Source organism: Pseudophryne corroboree, chromosome 1 (genome assembly GCF_028390025.1).
Source record: "Pseudophryne corroboree isolate aPseCor3 chromosome 1, aPseCor3.hap2, whole genome shotgun sequence".
NCBI classification, from domain to species: domain Eukaryota; kingdom Metazoa; phylum Chordata; class Amphibia; order Anura; family Myobatrachidae; genus Pseudophryne; species Pseudophryne corroboree.
Window position 1 is genome coordinate 308057081 of NC_086444.1, and position 18073 is coordinate 308075153.

An 18073-nucleotide genomic window follows, 5' to 3' on the forward strand; every position below is an offset into this window, starting at 1 on the left:
AGTCCATACCCTCATAAAGTTACTGCAGTGGTGATTTCAATGCTGAACTTTTTATTATATACTTGATATGGATGGACTATAAAACTTTTAAACGTTCAATTAAGTCCACATGTTAAAATAACCCACACGTGGAGCCTGCTTCATTGAGTTGCTCTCAAATCCAAGAGCCTTACAATATAAAACAAAGCTGGATACAATGTTTAAAGGAATGTCCCAGGGTGTCATTTATTTGTTGCAAATATAAATATAAGCTACAATTGTTTCTATCATAGAGACTATAACATTAGTCACTTCTTAAAGTATCAGGATATTTGGTTGATTTATAATTACCGTATATACTCGAGTATAAGCCGACTTTTTCAGCACTTTTTTTTGTGCTGAAAAAGCCACCTCGGCTTATACTCGAGTCAGCTTTAGTGCCAGATATGCCCCACAGTGCCAGGTGTGCCAGATATGCCTCACAGTGCTAGATACTTACCCTCCATCGCTCCCGCGCTGTCTTCTGCGCAGAGCGCAGCTCACCTGTGTCCCTACTGCATCTCCAGCGGCAGCGGCGTCTGAGTGGTAAAGGAAGTGCACGAACCAGCACTTCCTTTAACACACGCCGCTGCCGCCGGAGATGCAGGAGGGACACAGGAGAGCCGCGCGCTGCGCTCTAAGTGTCCCTCCTTCAGAAGACAGCGCGGGAGCGACGGAGGGTAAGTATCTAGCACTGTGAGGCATATCTGGCACACCTGGCACTGTGGGGCACATCTGGCACTGTGGGGCACATCTGGCACATCTGGCACTGTGGGGCACGTCTGGCACTGTGGGGCATGTCTGGCACATCTGGCACTGTGGGGCATGTCTGGCACTGTGGGGCACGTCTGGCACTGTGGGGCATGTCTGGCACTGTGGGGCACATCTGGCACTGTGGGGCATGTCTGGCACATCTGGCACTGTGGGGCATATCTGGCACTGTGGGGCATATCTGGCACTATGAGGTCTGTGTACGGGTAGAGCTGCATTTCCCACTCTAGGCTTATACTCGAGTCAATAAGTTTTCCCAGGTTTTTGTGGTAAAATTAGGTGCCTCGGCTTATATTCGGGTCGACTTATACTCAAGTATATACGGTATGCTGAATATACATCTTTTTTAAATGAATTGGTTTTAATAAATTGTATTAATACTTTCTATGACAGCGCTTCTCTGTGTTTTTTACGAGATACATACCAGCTCTCACCTCAAACACGCCGTACAACATGGCATTCAACAACAACGCATGCAACGGCATGACCAACATCAGCCACAGACTGACGGAACTTAACTCAACATGAGTGTAACCATAACCAAACTGCTTATACAGCCCGCACTGGGACGGGCGCCCAGCATCCTCTACGGACTAAGAGAAAAGGATTTACCGGTAGGTATTAAAATCCTATTTTCTCATACGTCCTAGAGGATGCTGGGGATGCTTCAAGAACCATGGGGTTTATAACAAAGCTGTAGAACGGGCGGGAGAGTGCGGATGACTCTGCAGCACCGATTGACCAAACAAGAGGTCCTCCTCAGCCAGGGTATCAAACTTGTAAAACTTCGCAAAGGTGTTTGAACCCAACCAAGTAGCAGCTCGGCAAAGCTGTAATGCCGAGACCCCTCGGGCAGCCGCCCAGGATGAGCCCACCTTCCTGGTAGAATGGGCTTTTACCGATTTCTGTAACGGCAATCCTGCCGTAGAATGAGCCTGCTGAATCGTATTACAGATCCAGTGTGCAATAGTCTGCTTGGAAGCAGGAGCCCCATTCTTGTTGGGAGCCCACAGGACAAACGGAGTCTCTGTTTTTCTAATCTGCGCCATTCTGGCGACATAGATCTTCAAAGCTCTGACCACATCGAGAGACTTCGAATCCGCCAAGGCATCAGTAGCCACTGGCACCACAATAGGCTCCTTTACGTGAAATGATGAAACCACTTTTGGCAGAAATTGCTGACGAGTTCTCAAGTCCGCTCTATCAGCATGGAAGATTAAATAGGGGCTTTTTGTGAGACAAAGCCGCCAACTCAGAAACCTGCCTTGCGGATGCCAAGGCCAACAACATGACTACTTTCCAAGTAAGGAATTTTAACTCAACCTTACGTAAAGGTTCAAACCAATGAGATTGCAGCAACTGTAACACCACATTAAGATCCCACGGTGCCACAGGGGGCACAAAGGGAGGTTGGATGTGTAGCACGCCTTTCACGAAGGTCTGAACTTCTGGAAGGGAGGCCAATTCTTTCTGAAAGAAGAGTGACAAGGCCGAAATTTGTACTTTAATACAGCCTAACTTTAGGCCCGCATCCACACCTGCTTGCAAAAAATGGAGCAAACGCCCCAGCTGAAATTCTCCCGTAGGAGCCCTCTTGGATTCACACCAAGACACATATTTCCTCCAAATACGGTGGTAATGCTTTGCCGTTACTTCTTTTCTAGCCTGAAGAAGTGTGGGAATGACTTCACTGGGAATACCCTTCCGGGCTAGGATCTGGCGTTGAACCGCCATGCCGTCAAACGCAGCCGCGGTAAGTCTTGATACACGCACGGTCCTTGTTGCAACAGATCCTCCCATAGAGGAAGAGGCCAGAGATCTTCTATAAGCAATTTCTGAAGATCTGGATACCAGGCCCTCTTTGGCCAATCTGGAACAATGAGTATCGCCTGAACCCATGTTCTTCTTATCATCTTTATCACCTTTGGAATGAGTGGAAGTGGAGGGAACACATATACCGACGGAAACACCCACAGAATCACTAGGGCGCCCACCTCTATCGCTTGAGGGTCCCTCGACCTGGAACAATATCTCTGAAGTATCTTGTTGAGGCGGGATGCAGTCATGTCTATTTGAGGAATTCCCCAACGACTTGTCACTCCTGCAAAGACCTCTTGATGAAGACCCCACTCGCCTGGATGGAGAACGTGTCTGCTGAGGAAGTCTGCTTCCCAGTTGTCCACTCCTGGAATGAAGACCGCTAACAGAGCGCTTGCATGTCTTTCCGCCCAGCGAAGAACTTTCGTGGCCTCGGCCATCGCCGCTCTCTTTTTTGTTCCGCCCTGGCGGTTTATGTACGCCACTGCTGTTATGTTGTCGGAGTGAATCAAGACAGGCAGACCGCGAAGAAGATGTTCCGCTTGCAGAATGCCGTTGTAAGTGGCCCTTAATTCCAGAATGTTTATGTGCAGACAAGCTTCCTGGCTTGACCACTTTCCCTGAAAAATTCTCCCCTGTGTTACTGCTCCCCAGCCTCAGAGACTTGCATCTGTGGTCACCAGGATCCAATCCTGAATCCCGAAACTGCGTCCCTCCAGAAGGTGAGAACTGTGCAGCCACCACAGGAGGGATATCCTGGTCCTGGAAGATAGGAGTATTTTCTGGTGCATGTCCAGGTGAGACCCGGACCACTTGTCCAACAGGTCCCACTGAAACACCCTGGCATGGAACCTGCCATACTGAATGGCCTCGTAGGCCGCCACCATCTTCCCCAGCAACCGAGTGCATTGAAGAATCGACACTCTTACTGGTTTCAGAATCTGTTTTACCATGTTCTGTATTTCCAGAGCCTTTTCCACTGGAAGAAAAACTCTCTGTAATTCTGTATCCAGAATCATACCCAGGAACGACAGCCGTGTCGTCGGAACCAACTGTGATTTTGGCAAGTTTAGGAGCCAACCATGTTGCTGCAGAATCGTCAGTGAAAGGGCAACATTTCTCAGCAATTGCTCCTTGGATCTCGCCTTTATGAGGAGATCGTCCAAGTACGGGATAATTGTGATTCCCTGCTTGCGCAGGAGAACCATCATTTCCGCCATAACCTTGGTGAAAATCCTCGGAGCCGTGGACAGATCAAACGGCAACATCTGAAATTGGTAATGACAATCCTGAACAGCAAACCTCAGGTAAGCCTGATGTGGAGGATATATGGGGACGTGTAAGTAGGCATCCTTTATGTCGACCGACACCATAAAATCCCCCTCCTCCAGACTGGAGATCAATGCTCGCAGACATTCCATCTTGAATTTGAATTTCTTTAGAAAGAAATTGAGGGATTTTAGGTTCAGAATCGGTCTGACTGAGCCATCCGGCTTCGGTACCACGAACAGACTCAAATAAAAGCCCTCCCCTTGTTGAGACGGGGGTACCGTGACAATGACTTTTGACACAGCTTTAGTATCGCAGCGCAGATTACCTCCCTTTCTGGAAGAAAAGCTGGAAAGGCCGATTTGAAAAATCGGTGAGGGGGCACGTCTTGAAACTCTAATTTGTACCCTTGTGTTACTATTTCTAATATCCAAGGATCCAGGGCCGAGCGAACCCAGGCCTGACTGAAGAGTTTCAGACGTGCCCCCACTCCCGCAGAGGAGCCCCAGCGTCTTGCGGTGGATCTGGTAGAAGCCGGATAGGACTTCTGTTCTTGGGAACTTGCCACAGCCTGTGACCTTTTTCCCTTTCCTCTCGCAGCAAGGAAGGAGGATCCTCGTCCTTTTTTGTATTTATTGGGCCGAAAGGACTGCATCTGATAGTGGGGCGTTTTCTTTTGTTGCGCAGGAACATAAGGTAAAAATGACGACTTACCCGCGGTAGCCGTGGATAACAGGTCAGTGAGGCCGTCACCAAACAAGACACTACCGTTAAATGGTAGAGCCTCCATAGTCTTCTTCGAGTCAGCATCAGCATTCCATTGATGAATCCACAATGCCCTCATAGCCGAGACTGCCATGGCATTGGCCCTTGATCCCAAAAGGTCAACATCCCTTGCAGCTTCTTTTAAATATGCTGCCGCGTCCCTGATATGACCCAGAGTCAAAAGCACGTTATCCCTGTCCAGGGTATCTATCTCAGATGATAAGTTATCTGCCCACTTTTCAATAGCGCTACTCACCTATGCCGAAGCAACGGCAGGCCTGAGTAGCGAACCTGTAGTGACATAAATGGATTTTAGTCTATTTTCCTGCTTACGATCCGCAGGATCCTTTAGGGCCGCCGTGTCAGGAGACGGAAGCGCCACTTTTTTGGACAGACGCGATAGAGCTTTGTCCACCGTGGGGGTTGACTCCCACTTTTCCCTGTCCCCGGAGGTGAACGGATATGCCACTGAAATTGTTTGGGGAACCTGTACCTTCTTGTCAGGATTTTCCCAAGCATTTTCAAAAAGAGCGTTCAGTTCATGAGAGGGAGGAAACGTAACCTCAGGTTTCTTTCCTTTAAACATACAGACCCTTGTATCAGGAACAGCAGGGTCCTCCGTGATATGTAATACGTCTTTTATCGCCACAATCATGTACTGAATGCTCTTAGCCAGTTTAGGATTCAATCTGGCATCACTATAGTCGACACTGGAATCAGAGTCCGTGTCGGTATCTGTATCTGCTATCTGGGTAAAATGCACGTTTCTGTGACCCCGAAGGGGTCTGAGCTTGTGACAATGCATCCTCCAAGGATTTCCTCCATGTCTGATTCTTAGACTCAGATTTATCTAATCTCTTAGTCAACCGAGCCACATTTGCATTCAAAACACTCCCACTCAGCAGTCGGCGGTGCAGACAGGGCCACTCCCACCACCTTCTCTGTCCCCACTCCAGCTTCCTCCTGGGAAGAGCACTCAGCCTCTGACATGTCGACACACACGTACCGACACCTACAATCACACTGGGCTATAGGGGACAGACCCACAGCAAAGCCTGTTAGAGAGACACAGAGGGAGTTTGCCAGCTCACAACCCAGCGCCTATCCCGGTACTGAAACTTTATATACAATGCCTCAGACCTGTTAGCGCTTTTATAATAAAGATAATAGCACCAATTTTACTGTGCCCCCTCCCCCCCCCCCCGTTTTGCACCCTGTTACTTGTACAGCAGTGTGGAGGTCAGGGCCAGCGTCTCTGCAGCTTCTGTGAAGAGAAAATGGCGCTGGTCAGAGCTGTGAGGGCTAAGCCACGCCCACTCACTGGCGCGCTTCAGGCCCGTTCATTTTAGCATATTTACACTGGCGGGGGTCTATATTAAGTGCCCAGGCACTTTTCATATAACTTTTACCAGTTTTTTACTTCAGGTCTACATGCTGCCCAGGGCGCCCCGCACCCTGTTAGTGCCGCTGTGTGTGTGGGAGCATGGCGCGCAGCGCAACCGCTGCACGGTACCTCAAGACCTGAAGTCTTCGGTTCTTCTTTTACTCACCCGGCTTCATTTTTCTGGCTCTGCAAGGGGGGGTGACGGCGCGGCTCCTGGAACGAGCAGCTAGGCGTACCAAGTGATCGGACCCTCTGGAGCTAATGGTGTCCAGTAGCCTAAGAAGCAGAGCCTTTGAAATCACAGAAGTAGGTCTGCTTCTCTCCCCTCACTCCCACGAAGCAGGGAGCCTGTTGCCAGCAGAGCTCCCTGAACATAAAAAACCTAACATAAGTCTTTTTTCAGAGAAACTCAGTAGAGCTCCCCTGTGTGTGACCAGTCTCCCTGGGCACAGAATCTAACTGGAGTCTGGAGGAGGGGCATAGAGGGAGGAGCCAGTTCACACCCCTTTTAAAGTCTTAAAGTGCCCATGTCTCCTGCGGATCCCGTCTATACCCCATGGTTCTTGAAGCATCCCCAGCATCCTCTAGGACATATGAGAAACACATTCATTGTTGCGAAGAGTGGTTGTGGATGGGCCATATCTCCCAACACAAAAGTAATGCCACAAACCTAGATGCATAAAAACAAGCTGCAACCTAAATGCAGCATGTCCATGTTTCCCATACATTTTAAGGCATCACAATAACATAATGTCAGTGTTAGTACATCATATATTTATCACAGGTCTTGAAGATATTTTAAATAGTAATAGCACCATCCGAAGAACACGCAGGACTGCTGGAGGGGAGTTTCCAAATGTTTGATTTTAGAGCAATTGTTGCAAGCCCATGAAGGATGCATAATTAGCATGTAACAAACTGTAGTGCAGTTTATGTAATACAGTACATCAGGCACATGCAGGTCTAATGAACACGGTAAGCCTCTTACCAGATTCCCTCTCTAGTGCGATGATTGAGCACTAAGATCCACAGACACACAAAGCAGACTAGGTAGGAAAATCTGCTGCCACTGGGCATGTGCAGCAGCTCCACTCCGCCCTTTATACTGCATGTTATGGCTGCTGGCCTGGCAGGCAGTGTGGAAGGGTGGTTTCCGAGCAACTGTAAACTCCCCTTCCGTCCCTGAGTATAACAGCAAATTTAAATTTGTGGCTTTTAATAGCCCTTTGCTATGTTCTTTAATGCACAGGAAACTGGGATGTGTAGAACAGAGAATAGTCAGTGTTACAGTGTACTCTATGGGGTATATGCAATTGCGATCGAATTGGCGCAAATGTCGAAAAACGGGGCATTTTCGACACAAAATTTTTTTTCGACAATGCAATACAGTACTTTTCGACAAAAAAAAGTCCATTTCAGATTCGACTTTTTGAAATTCGACAGTTGTCAAATTCGACATGTCTGCAATGGTAAAAATGCGGCTTTTCGACAAAAGTATATTCAATTGAAGAATGTCGATTCGACAATAGTGCTTTTCGACAGTCATTTCGTCAATTTCAGTCCGTCTCACTTTAGTGGCGGAATCTAATAAAAAAAATTAAAAACATGTTTTTTTGTGTGTTTTTTGTTGTTGCTAATAGCATATCTATTTATATTAGAAAGGATTATCTACTTGGTTTGTCTATTAGGAGCCACAAGTATTATTTATATATATTTTTTAAAAGATTTTTTTTTTTTTTACTGACTAAAATAATATGAAGAGATCAGAGCATGTTTTTCAGTGGGAAGGGGTGGGAATGGGTTAAAAATCCAGAAAAAAATGCGTGGGGTCCCCCCTCCTAAGCATAATTAGCCTCGGGCTCTTTGAGCCGGTCCTGGTTGTAAAAATCCGGGGAAAAATTGACAGGGGATCCCCCTTATTTTTACAACCAGCACCGGGCTCTGCGTCCGGTCCTGGTGCAAAAATACGGGGGACAAATAGTGTAGGGGTCCCCTGTATTTTTAACACCAGCACAGGGCTCCACTAGCTGGAGAGATAATGCCACAGCCGGGGGACACTTTTATACTGGTCCCTGCGGCCGTGGCATTAAATCCCCAACTAGTCACCCCTGGCCGGGGTACCCTGGAGGAGTGGGGACCCCTTAAATCAAGGGGCCCCCCCTCCAGCCACCCAAGGGCCAGGGGTGAAGCCCGAGGCTGTCCCCCCCATCCAAGGGCTGCGGAAGGGGGGCTGATAGCCTTGTGTCAAATAAAAGAATATTGTTTTTTGTAGCAGAACTACAAGTCCCAGCAAGCCTCCCCCGCAAGCTGGTACTTGGAGAACCACAAGTACCAGCATGCGGGGGGGAAACGGGCCTGCTGGTACCTGTAGTTCTACTGCAAAAAAAATACCCAAATAAAAACAGTACACAGACACCGTGAAAGTAAAACTTTATTACATACATGCACGCCGACACACACATACTTACCTATGTTCACACGCCGACTCTGTCCACTTCTCCGAGTAGAATCCACAGGGTACCTGAAAATAAAATTATACTCACCATAATCCAGTGTAGATCTGTCCTCTTCTTTTTTGTAATCCACGTACTTGGCAAAAAAATAAAACGCAAAAGCCGGATCACGCACTGAAAGGGGTCCCATGTTTACACATGGGACCCCTTTCCCCGAATGCCGGGACCCCCCGTGACTCCTGTCACAGAGGGTCCCTTCAGCCAATCAGGGAACACCACGTCGTGGCACTCTCCTGATTGGCTGTGCGCGTCTGAACTGACAGACGGCACAAAGCACTGCCGCTCCATTATCTTCAATGGTGGGAACTTTGCGGTCAGCGGTGAGGTTACTTGCGGTCAGCCTCTGACCGCGAGTAACCTCACCGCTGAATGCAAAGTTCCCACCATTGAAGATAATGGAGCGGCATAGTGCTATGCGCCATCTGAGCTCAGACGCGCACAGCCCATCAGGAGAGTGCCACAACGTGGCGCTCCCTGATTGTCTGAAGGGATCCTCTGTGACAGGAGTCACGGGGGGTCCCGGCATTTGGGGAAAGGGGTCCCATGTGTAAACATGGGACCCCTTTCAGTGCGTGGTCCGGCTTTAGCGTTTTATTTTTTTGCCAAGTACGTGGATTACAAAAAAGAAGAGGACAGATCTACACTGGATTATGGTGAGTATAATTTTATTTTCAGGTACCCCGTGCATTCTACTTAGAGAAGTGGACAGAGTCGGCGTGTGAACATAGGTAAGTATGTGTGTGTCGGCGTGCATGTATGTAATAAAGTTTTACTTTCACGGTGTCTGTGTACTGTTTTTAATTGGCTATTTTTTTGCAGTAGAACTACAGGTACCAGCGGGCCCGTTTCCCCCCCGCATGCTGGTACTTGTGGTTCTCCAAGTACCAGCTTGCGGGGGAGGCTTGCTGGGACTTGTAGTTCTGCTACAAAAAACAATATTCTTTTATTTGACACAAGGCTATCAGCCCCCCTTCCGCAGCCCTTGGATGGGGGGGGGGGACAGCCTCGGGCTTCACCCCTGGCCCTTGGGTGGCTGGAGGGGGGGGACCCCTTGATTTAAGGGGTCCCCACTCCTCCAGGGTACCCCGGCCAGGGGTGACTAGTTGGGGATTTAATGCCACGGCCGCAGGGACCAGTATAAAAGTGTCCCCCGGCTGTGGCATTATCTCTCCAGCTAGTGGAGCCCGGTGCTGGTGTTAAAAATACGGGGGACCCCTACGCTTTTTGTCCCCCATATTTTTTGCACCAGGACCGGACGCAGAGCCCGGTGCTGGTTGTAAAAATAAGGGGGATCCCCTGTCAATTTTTTCCCGTATTTTTACAACCAGGACCGGCTCAAAGAGCCGAGGCTGGTTATGCTTAGGAGGGGGGACCCCACGCAATTTTTTTCTTGGTTTTTTAAACACTTTTGTGCCGTCCAAAAAGTCGAATCCAGGACGCACACTATCCGTCAATTGGTCCGTTTTTCGACAGCGGGACTGTCGAATCCGTTTTTTATTGAATAGGTCGAATTCGGGTCCCGGCGGCAGGGTGTCTGACTGTCGAATTGTGTCGAATTAAAAAACGGTCAAATTCCGGCATATACCTACATGTGAGCTATATGTAGGTCTGCCAGGTCCCTGTGACTTTTATACTATACTGTATGTATTTCTGAAACTGTAGTTTAACATCATATGGTTTGCACTTTGTTGCTAATGGTTCTTTAAAAGATTTATGCAATTATATTTTCACCACTATGTGCCTACTGTATATTATAAACATGCATACATTTCCACAGCTATAAATAGCATTGTACTTGTGACGTTACACCCATACTATTCTTTAACAGAATAAAAGAATAAAAGTTGTGTTACCAGTGTGGTAGTGAGACCTCAATGGATGAGACAGCTGTACACTCCCCTCTGTGGTCAGCTGCCGGGGCTGGTTGGTCACGTAAGACTGAAATAAAATAAAATGTACTTGAAATATTTACATGCATACTGACTAATAAATTTTGCCAAACCAGTGCTCTATAAGCCCCAAAAGAATGATGCTATCTGTAGCAGGGGGCTAACACTAACCCTAATAACCTGCTCCAGTACTGATCAAATGGTCTTTATTATAAAAGTAATACACAGTAAAATGCTGGCTGTTGCTGCTTCATGTCAGTGCTACATACTTGCTAATCTCCTGAAAATCGGTGGCGCTCCCAGCCGCCCAGAAGAGTGGGCAAGTCTCCCGGGTTCACCCACAACCACCACCCAACTGCCCACCTACCGAGTGAAGTGGGCGCACAGGGCAGCCGATGATGCTGTACAATGGCAGTAATCTTGGCATTGTATAGCAGGGGCATGGCCATGATCACATGATAGCACAGCCATGCCCACAGCTCCACCTCTTTTGTCGTGTCACACCACCATCTCCACCTCCTTTACCATGCCATGCTCCCCCGCAACACCCCCAGCTGTTCTACCTGGCAGGCAACCATGCAGTGCTATACTAATAGTGTGATGCTAAGCTGTGATGTTGTAGCTAAATGGTTCATTCCACCCTGAGGAACTGAGGATGCCCACCCACAACTCCTGTCTACTACACTAAGAGGCAGTGAGGAATGGGGGAGAAATGCCTGAGGAGGGCGGTGCTGCTACCAGTTGGGCAGGTTGTCATTGTCAACATGTAAACCTCTGAGAGATTGCTTTCATTAAAGTACTGTTCTGCTGGATGTTATTTATAGTGTGAACAGCCTTCAAATGCCTGCATTTCGATGCACAAGTTCTTTCAAAATAACTAATCAATAACCCTGCTGGCTGTTTACATCATCATTTGTAAATCTAATGTGACAATGAGAAACTGCTTACAAAACCCGAGACCTAATCTATAAATATAATGCTGCAAGGCGTGTGTCTAGCATCTATATATTAGAGATCTGCAGGGAGGCTGCACCCCCTCACTCCCCTTACAGCTCTCACGGGCTGCCTGACACAGCAAAAGTCTCACTGTAGGGATAATTCGTAATAATCAATGGTTTATGGCCAATGTGGAATACTTTTGCCATTGATGGGAGGGAACCAGATGGTTTTCCTCTATCAGTGGCACAGCACAAACAAATATATATATATATATATATATATATATATTCCCCCCCCCCATGTACCGGTACACAGGGCGTAACTCTGCCCCTGACACCCGTGAAACCCTGACTCCAGCCTGAGATTAGCATGCGGCCAGTCACTTAAAGAATAGGGATGACCATCGGTGGATGAAACCATGGATGGTCTTCCATGTCATAGCTGGTCACCATCAATGTTGCCACACCAATGGCCATCTCTACCTCACTTTTCCTACATCACACCCCTCCCCATCATGCCTCTCACTGCTACCGAACTACAACACTCCCTGTGGCCCCACCAACAGAGACATTTCAGGGAGAGATGGGGAGCAGATATGAGAAAGATGGGGGGGTTGGAAGAGGCTAGACAGAGATTAAAATAGAAACGTCGGGGGTATAAGGCTGGAGAGACACAGGGGGCATGAGGCTAGAAAGACACAGGTGGAATGAGGCTGCTGCTGCTCCTTTATGTCAATGCTACATTCTTTCCTACTTTCCCGAATGGAGATACACGGGGTGGTAAAAGGCTAGAAAGACATAGGAGGTGGCGTAAGGCTGAAAAGACATAGGGCGGTATGAGACTGGAGGCACAGAGAGGAAGGGTTAGGGGCTGAAGACACAGAGGGCAGAGGATGAGACAGAAGACACAGAGGTGAGAAGATGGAGACACGGTGATGGGTGAGGCTGGAGACACATGGAAGCATGAGACTGAAGAGAATACTGGAGGATGGGGCTGAGACAACAGGGGGTGAGGCTCTATGGCGGACTGGTGATAAAATTAGATATCTTTTTAAAATGTTTTTTTTTCTAGTTTTACTACCAATGCCTTATGAATGCTGCTATTTATTTCTTGAATCACACTGGTTAGAAAATCAACACAATGAGCCAACATACATCTGGTAGAACTTCTGGGTAAAATAAGAATTTACTTACCGATAATTCTATTTCTCGTAGTCCGTAGTGGATGCTGGGAACTCCGTAAGGACCATGGGGAATAGCGGCTCCGCAGGAGACTGGGCACAAAAGTAAAAGCTTTAGGACTACCTGGTGTGCACTGGCTCCTCCCCCTATGACCCTCCTCCAAGCCTCAGTTAGGATACTGTGCCCGGACGAGCGTACACAATAAGGAAGGATATTGAATCCCGGGTAAGACTCATACCAGCCACACCAATCACACCGTACAACCTGTGATCTGAACCCAGTTAACAGCATGATAACAGAGGAGCCTCTGAAAAGATGGCTCACAACAATAATAACCCGATTTTTGTAACAATAACTATGTACAAGTATTGCAGACAATCCGCACTTGGGATGGGCGCCCAGCATCCACTACGGACTACGAGAAATAGAATTATCGGTAAGTAAATTCTTATTTTCTCTGACGTCCTAGTGGATGCTGGGAACTCCGTAAGGACCATGGGGATTATACCAAAGCTCCCAAACGGGCGGGAGAGTGCGGATGACTCTGCAGCACCGAATGAGAGAACTCCAGGTCCTCCTCAGCCAGGGTATCAAATTTGTAGAATTTAGCAAACGTGTTTGCCCCTGACCAAGTAGCTGCTCGGCAAAGTTGTAAAGCCGAGACCCCTCGGGCAGCCGCCCAAGATGAGCCCACTTTCCTTGTGGAATGGGCTTTTACAGATTTTGGCTGTGGCAGGCTTGCCACAGAATGTGCAAGCTGAATTGTACTACAAATCCAACGAGCAATAGTCTGCTTAGAAGCAGGTGCACCCAGCTTGTTGGGTGCATACAAAATAAACAGCGAGTCAGATTTTCTGACTCCCGCCGTCCTGGAAACATATATTTTCAGGGCCCTGACTACATCCAGCAACTTGGAGTCTTCCAAGTCCCTAGTAGCCGCAGGTACCACAATAGGCTGGTTCAAGTGAAATGCTGAAACCACATTAGGGAGAAATTGAGGACGAGTCCTCAATTCTGCCCTGTCCGTATGAAAAATTAGGTAAGGGCTTTTATAGGATAAAGCCGCCAATTCTGATACACGCCTGGCTGAAGCCAGGGCTAACAGCATTACCACTTTCCATGTGAGATATTTTAAGTCCACAGTGGAGAGTGGTTCAAACCAATGTGATTTTAGGAATCCCAAAACTACATTGAGATCCCAAGGTGCCACTGGAGGCACAAAAGGAGGTTGTATATGCAGTACCCCCTTGACAAACGTCTGCACTTCAGGAACTGAAGCCAGTTCTTTTTGGAAGAAAATCGACAGGGCCGAAATTTGAACCTTAATGGACCCTAATTTTAGGCCCATAGACAGTCCTGTTTGCAGGAAAAGCAGGAAACGACCCAGTTGAAATTCCTCTGTAGGGGCCTTCCTGGCCTCGCACCACGCAACATATTTACGCCAAATACGGTGATAATGTTGTACGGTTACATCCTTCCTGGCTTTGATCAGGGTAGGGATGACTTCATCCGGAATGCCTTTTTCCTTCAGGATCCGGCGTTCAACCGCCATGCCGTCAAACGCAGCCGCTGTAAGTCTTGGAACAGACAGGGTCCCTGCTGGAGCAGGTCCTTTCTTAGAGGTAGAGGCCACGGGTCCTCTGTGAGCATCTCTTGAAGTTCCGGGTACCAAGTCCTTCTTGGCCAATCCGGAGCCACGAGTATAGTCCTTACTCCTCTCCTTCTTATGATTCTCAGTACCTTGGGTATGAGAGGCAGAGGAGGGAACACATACACTGACTGGTACACCCACGGTGTTACCAGAGCGTCCACAGCTATTGCCTGAGGGTCCCTTGACCTGGCGCAATACCTGTCTAGTTTTTTGTTGAGACAGGACGCCATCATGTCCACCTTTGGTTTTTCCCAACGGTTCACAATCATGTGGAAGACTTCTGGGTGAAGTCCCCACTCCCCCGGGTGGAGGTCGTGTCTGCTGAGGAAGTCTGCTTCCCAGTTGTCCACTCCCGGAATGAACACTGCTGACAGTGCTATCACATGATTTTCTGCCCAGCGAAGAATCCTTGCAACTTCTGTCATTGCCCTCCTGCTTCTTGTGCCGCCCTGTCTGTTTACGTGGGCGACTGCCGTGATGTTGTCCGACTGGATCAGCACCGGCTGACCTTGAAGCAGAGGTCTCGCTAGGCTTAGAGCATTGTAGATGGCTCTTAGCTCCAGGATATTTATGTGAAGTGATGTCTCCAGGCTTGACCACAAGCCCTGGAAATTTTTTCCCTGTGTGACTGCTCCCCAGCCTCTCAGGCTGGCATCCGTGGTCACCAGGACCCAGTCCTGAATGCCGAATCTGCGGCCCTCTAGAAGATGAGCACTCTGCAACCACCACAGGAGAGACACCCTTGTCCTTGGTGACAAGATTATCCGCTGATGCATCTGAAGATGCGACCCGGACCATTTGTCTAGCAGATCCCACTGGAAGGTTCTTGCGTGGAATCTGCCGAATGGGATTGCTTCGTAAGAAGCCACCATCTTTCCCAGGACCCTTGTGCATTGATGCACTGAGACTTGGCCTGGTTTTAGGAGATTTCTGACTAGTTCGGATAACTCCCTGGCTTTCTCCTCCGGGAGAAACACCTTTTTCTGGACTGTGTCCAGGATCATCCCTAGGAATAGAAGTCGTGTCGTCGGGATCAGCTGCGATTTTGGAATATTGAGAATCCAACCGTGCTGGCGCAGCACTATCTGAGATAGTGCTACCCCGACTTCCAACTGTTCCCTGGATCTTGCCCTTATCAGGAGATCGTCCAAGTAAGGGATAACTAAAACTCCCTTCCTTCGAAGGAGTATCATCATTTCGGCCATTACCTTGGTAAAGACCCGGGGTGCCGTGGACAATCCAAACGGCAGCGTCTGAAACTGATAGTGACAGTTCTGTACCACAAACCTGAGGTACCCTTGGTGAGAAGGGTAAATTGGGACATGTAGGTAAGCATCTTTGATGTCCAGAGATACCATATAGTCCCCTTCTTCCAGGTTTGCAATCACTGCTCTGAGTGACTCCATCTTGAATTTGAACCTTTGTATGTAAGTGTTCAAGGATTTCAGGTTTAAAATTGGTCTCACCGAGCCGTCCGGCTTCGGTACCACAAATAGTGTGGAATAGTATCCCTTTCCCTGTTGTAGGAGGGGTACCTTGATTATCACCTGCTGGGAATACAGCTTGTGAATGGCTTCCAATACTGCCTCCCTGTCTGAGGGAGACGTCGGTAAAGCAGACTTTAGAAAACGGCGAGGGGGAGACGTCTCGAATTCCAATCTGTACCCCTGAGATACCACCTGAAGGATCCAGGGGTCCACTTGCGAGTGGGCCCACTGCGCACTGAACTTTTTGAGACGGGCCCCCACCGTGCCTGAGTCCGCTTGTAAAGCCCCAGCGTCATGCTGAGGACTTTGCGGAGGCGGGAGAGGGCTTTTGTTCCTGGGAACTGGCAGTTTGTTGCAGCCTTTTTCCCCTCTCCCTCTGCCACGGGGCAGAAATGAGGCGCCTTTTGCCCGCTTGCCCTTATGGGGCCGAAAGGACTGCGCCTGATAATATGGCGTCTTCTTAGGTTGAGAAGCTACCTGGGGTAAAAATGTGGATTTTCCAGCAGTTGCCGTGGCTACCAGGTCTGATAGACCTACCCCAAATAACTCCTCCCCCTTATAAGGCAATACTTCCATGTGCCTTTTAGAATCCGCATCACCTGACCACTGCCGCGTCCATAAACCTCTTCTTGCAGAAATGGACAGCGCGCTAACTCTTGATGCCAGTCGGCAAATATCCCTCTGTGCATCACGCATATATAGAAATGCATCCTTCAAATGCTCTATAGTCAATAATATACTGTCCCTATCAAGGGTATCAATATTTTCAGTCAGGGAATCCGACCACGCCAGGCCCGCACTGCACATCCAGGCTGAGGCTATTGCTGGTCGCAGTATAACACCCGTGTGAGAGTATATAGATTTTAGGATATTCTCCAGCTTTCTATCGGCAGGTTCCTTTAGGGCGGCCGTATCAGGAGAGGGTAGTGCTACCTGTTTAGACAAGCGTGTGAGCGCTTTATCCACCCTAGGGGGTGTTTCCCAACGTGCCCTATCCTCTATCGGGAAAGGGTACGATGCCAATAACCTTTTAGGAATTATCAGTTTTTTATCGGGGGAAACCCACGCCTCATCACACACTTCATTTAATTCCTCGGATACAGGAAAAACTACAGGCAGTTTTTTCTCACCAAACATAATACCCTTCTTAGTGGTACTTGTATTATCAGATATATGCAATACATTTTTCATTGCTTCAATCATGTAACGTGTGGCCCTAGTGGAAGTCACGTTTGTCTCCTCATCATCGACACTGGAGTCAGTATCCGTGTCTGTGTCTGCCATTTGAGGTAACGGGCGTTTTAAAGCCCCTGATGGCGTTTGAGACCCCTGGACAGGCACAAGCTGATTAGCCGGCTGTCTCATGTCGTCAACTGTCTGTCGCAAGGAGCTGACACTGTCACGCAATTCCTTCCACAAGCTCATCCACTCAGGTGTCGACTCCCTAGGGGGTGACAACTGTATAATAGGCAATTGCTCCACCTCCATCTCATTTTCCTCTTCAAACATGTCGACACAATCGTACCAACACACCGCACACACACAGGGAATGCTCTGATAGAGGACAGGACCCCACTAGCCCTTTGGGGGGACAGAGGGAGAGTATGCCAGCACACACCAGAGCGCTATATATATACAGGAATACCACTATAAAAGTGTGCTTTTCCCTTTATAGCTGCTGTTAATATAAAACTGCGCCAAATTAGTGCCCCCCCTCTCTTTTTTACCCTTTTCTGTAGTGCAGGACTGCAGGGGAGAGTCAGGGAGACGTCCTTCCAGCGGAGCTGTGATGGAAAATGGCGCCCGTGTGCTGAGGAGATAGGCTCCGCCCCCTTCTCGGCGGCCTTTTCTCCCGCTTTTTTGGTAAGTTCTGGCAGGGGTTAAAATACACCCATATAGCCCTGGGGGTTATATGTGGTGTATTTATGCCAGCCAAGGTGTTTTACATTGCTGCTCAGGGCGCCCCCCCCTAGCGCCCTGCACCGTCCGTGACCGGAGTGTGAAGTGTGCCTGAGTAACAATGGCGCACAGCTGCAGTGCTGTGCGCTACCTTGTTGAAGACTGATGTCTTCTGCCGCCGATTTTTCCGGACCTTTTCTTGCTTCTGGCTCTGTAAGGGGGCCGGCGGCGCGGCTCCGGGACCGAGCTCCGAGGCTGGGCCTGTGTTCGGTCCCTCTGGAGCTAATGGTGTCCAGTAGCCTTAGAAGCCCAATCCACTCTGCACGCAGGTGAGTTCGCTTCTTCTCCCCTTAGTCCCTCGATGCAGTGAGCCTGTTGCCAGCAGGTCTTACTGAAAATAAAAAACCTAAAACTAAACTTTTCACTAAGAAGCTCAGGAGAGCCCCTAGTGGGCACCCTTCTCGGCCGGGCACAAAAATCTAACTGAGG

The 18073-nt window shown here is 48.7% G+C and overlaps 1 protein-coding gene across 2 annotated transcripts in view; it reads right to left on the minus strand.

Annotated features, from left to right (window-relative positions):
* The window catches only part of LRRC43 (leucine rich repeat containing 43), a 191426-nt gene that overhangs the window by 117265 nt on the left and 56088 nt on the right, over nucleotides 1-18073 (minus strand). For both annotated transcript variants that reach the window (XM_063964469.1, XM_063964468.1), the window contains exon 7: nucleotides 10392-10476. In XM_063964469.1, the coding sequence (XP_063820539.1) occupies nucleotides 10392-10476 (85 nt within the window). The remainder of the gene's footprint in view (nucleotides 1-10391; nucleotides 10477-18073) is intronic.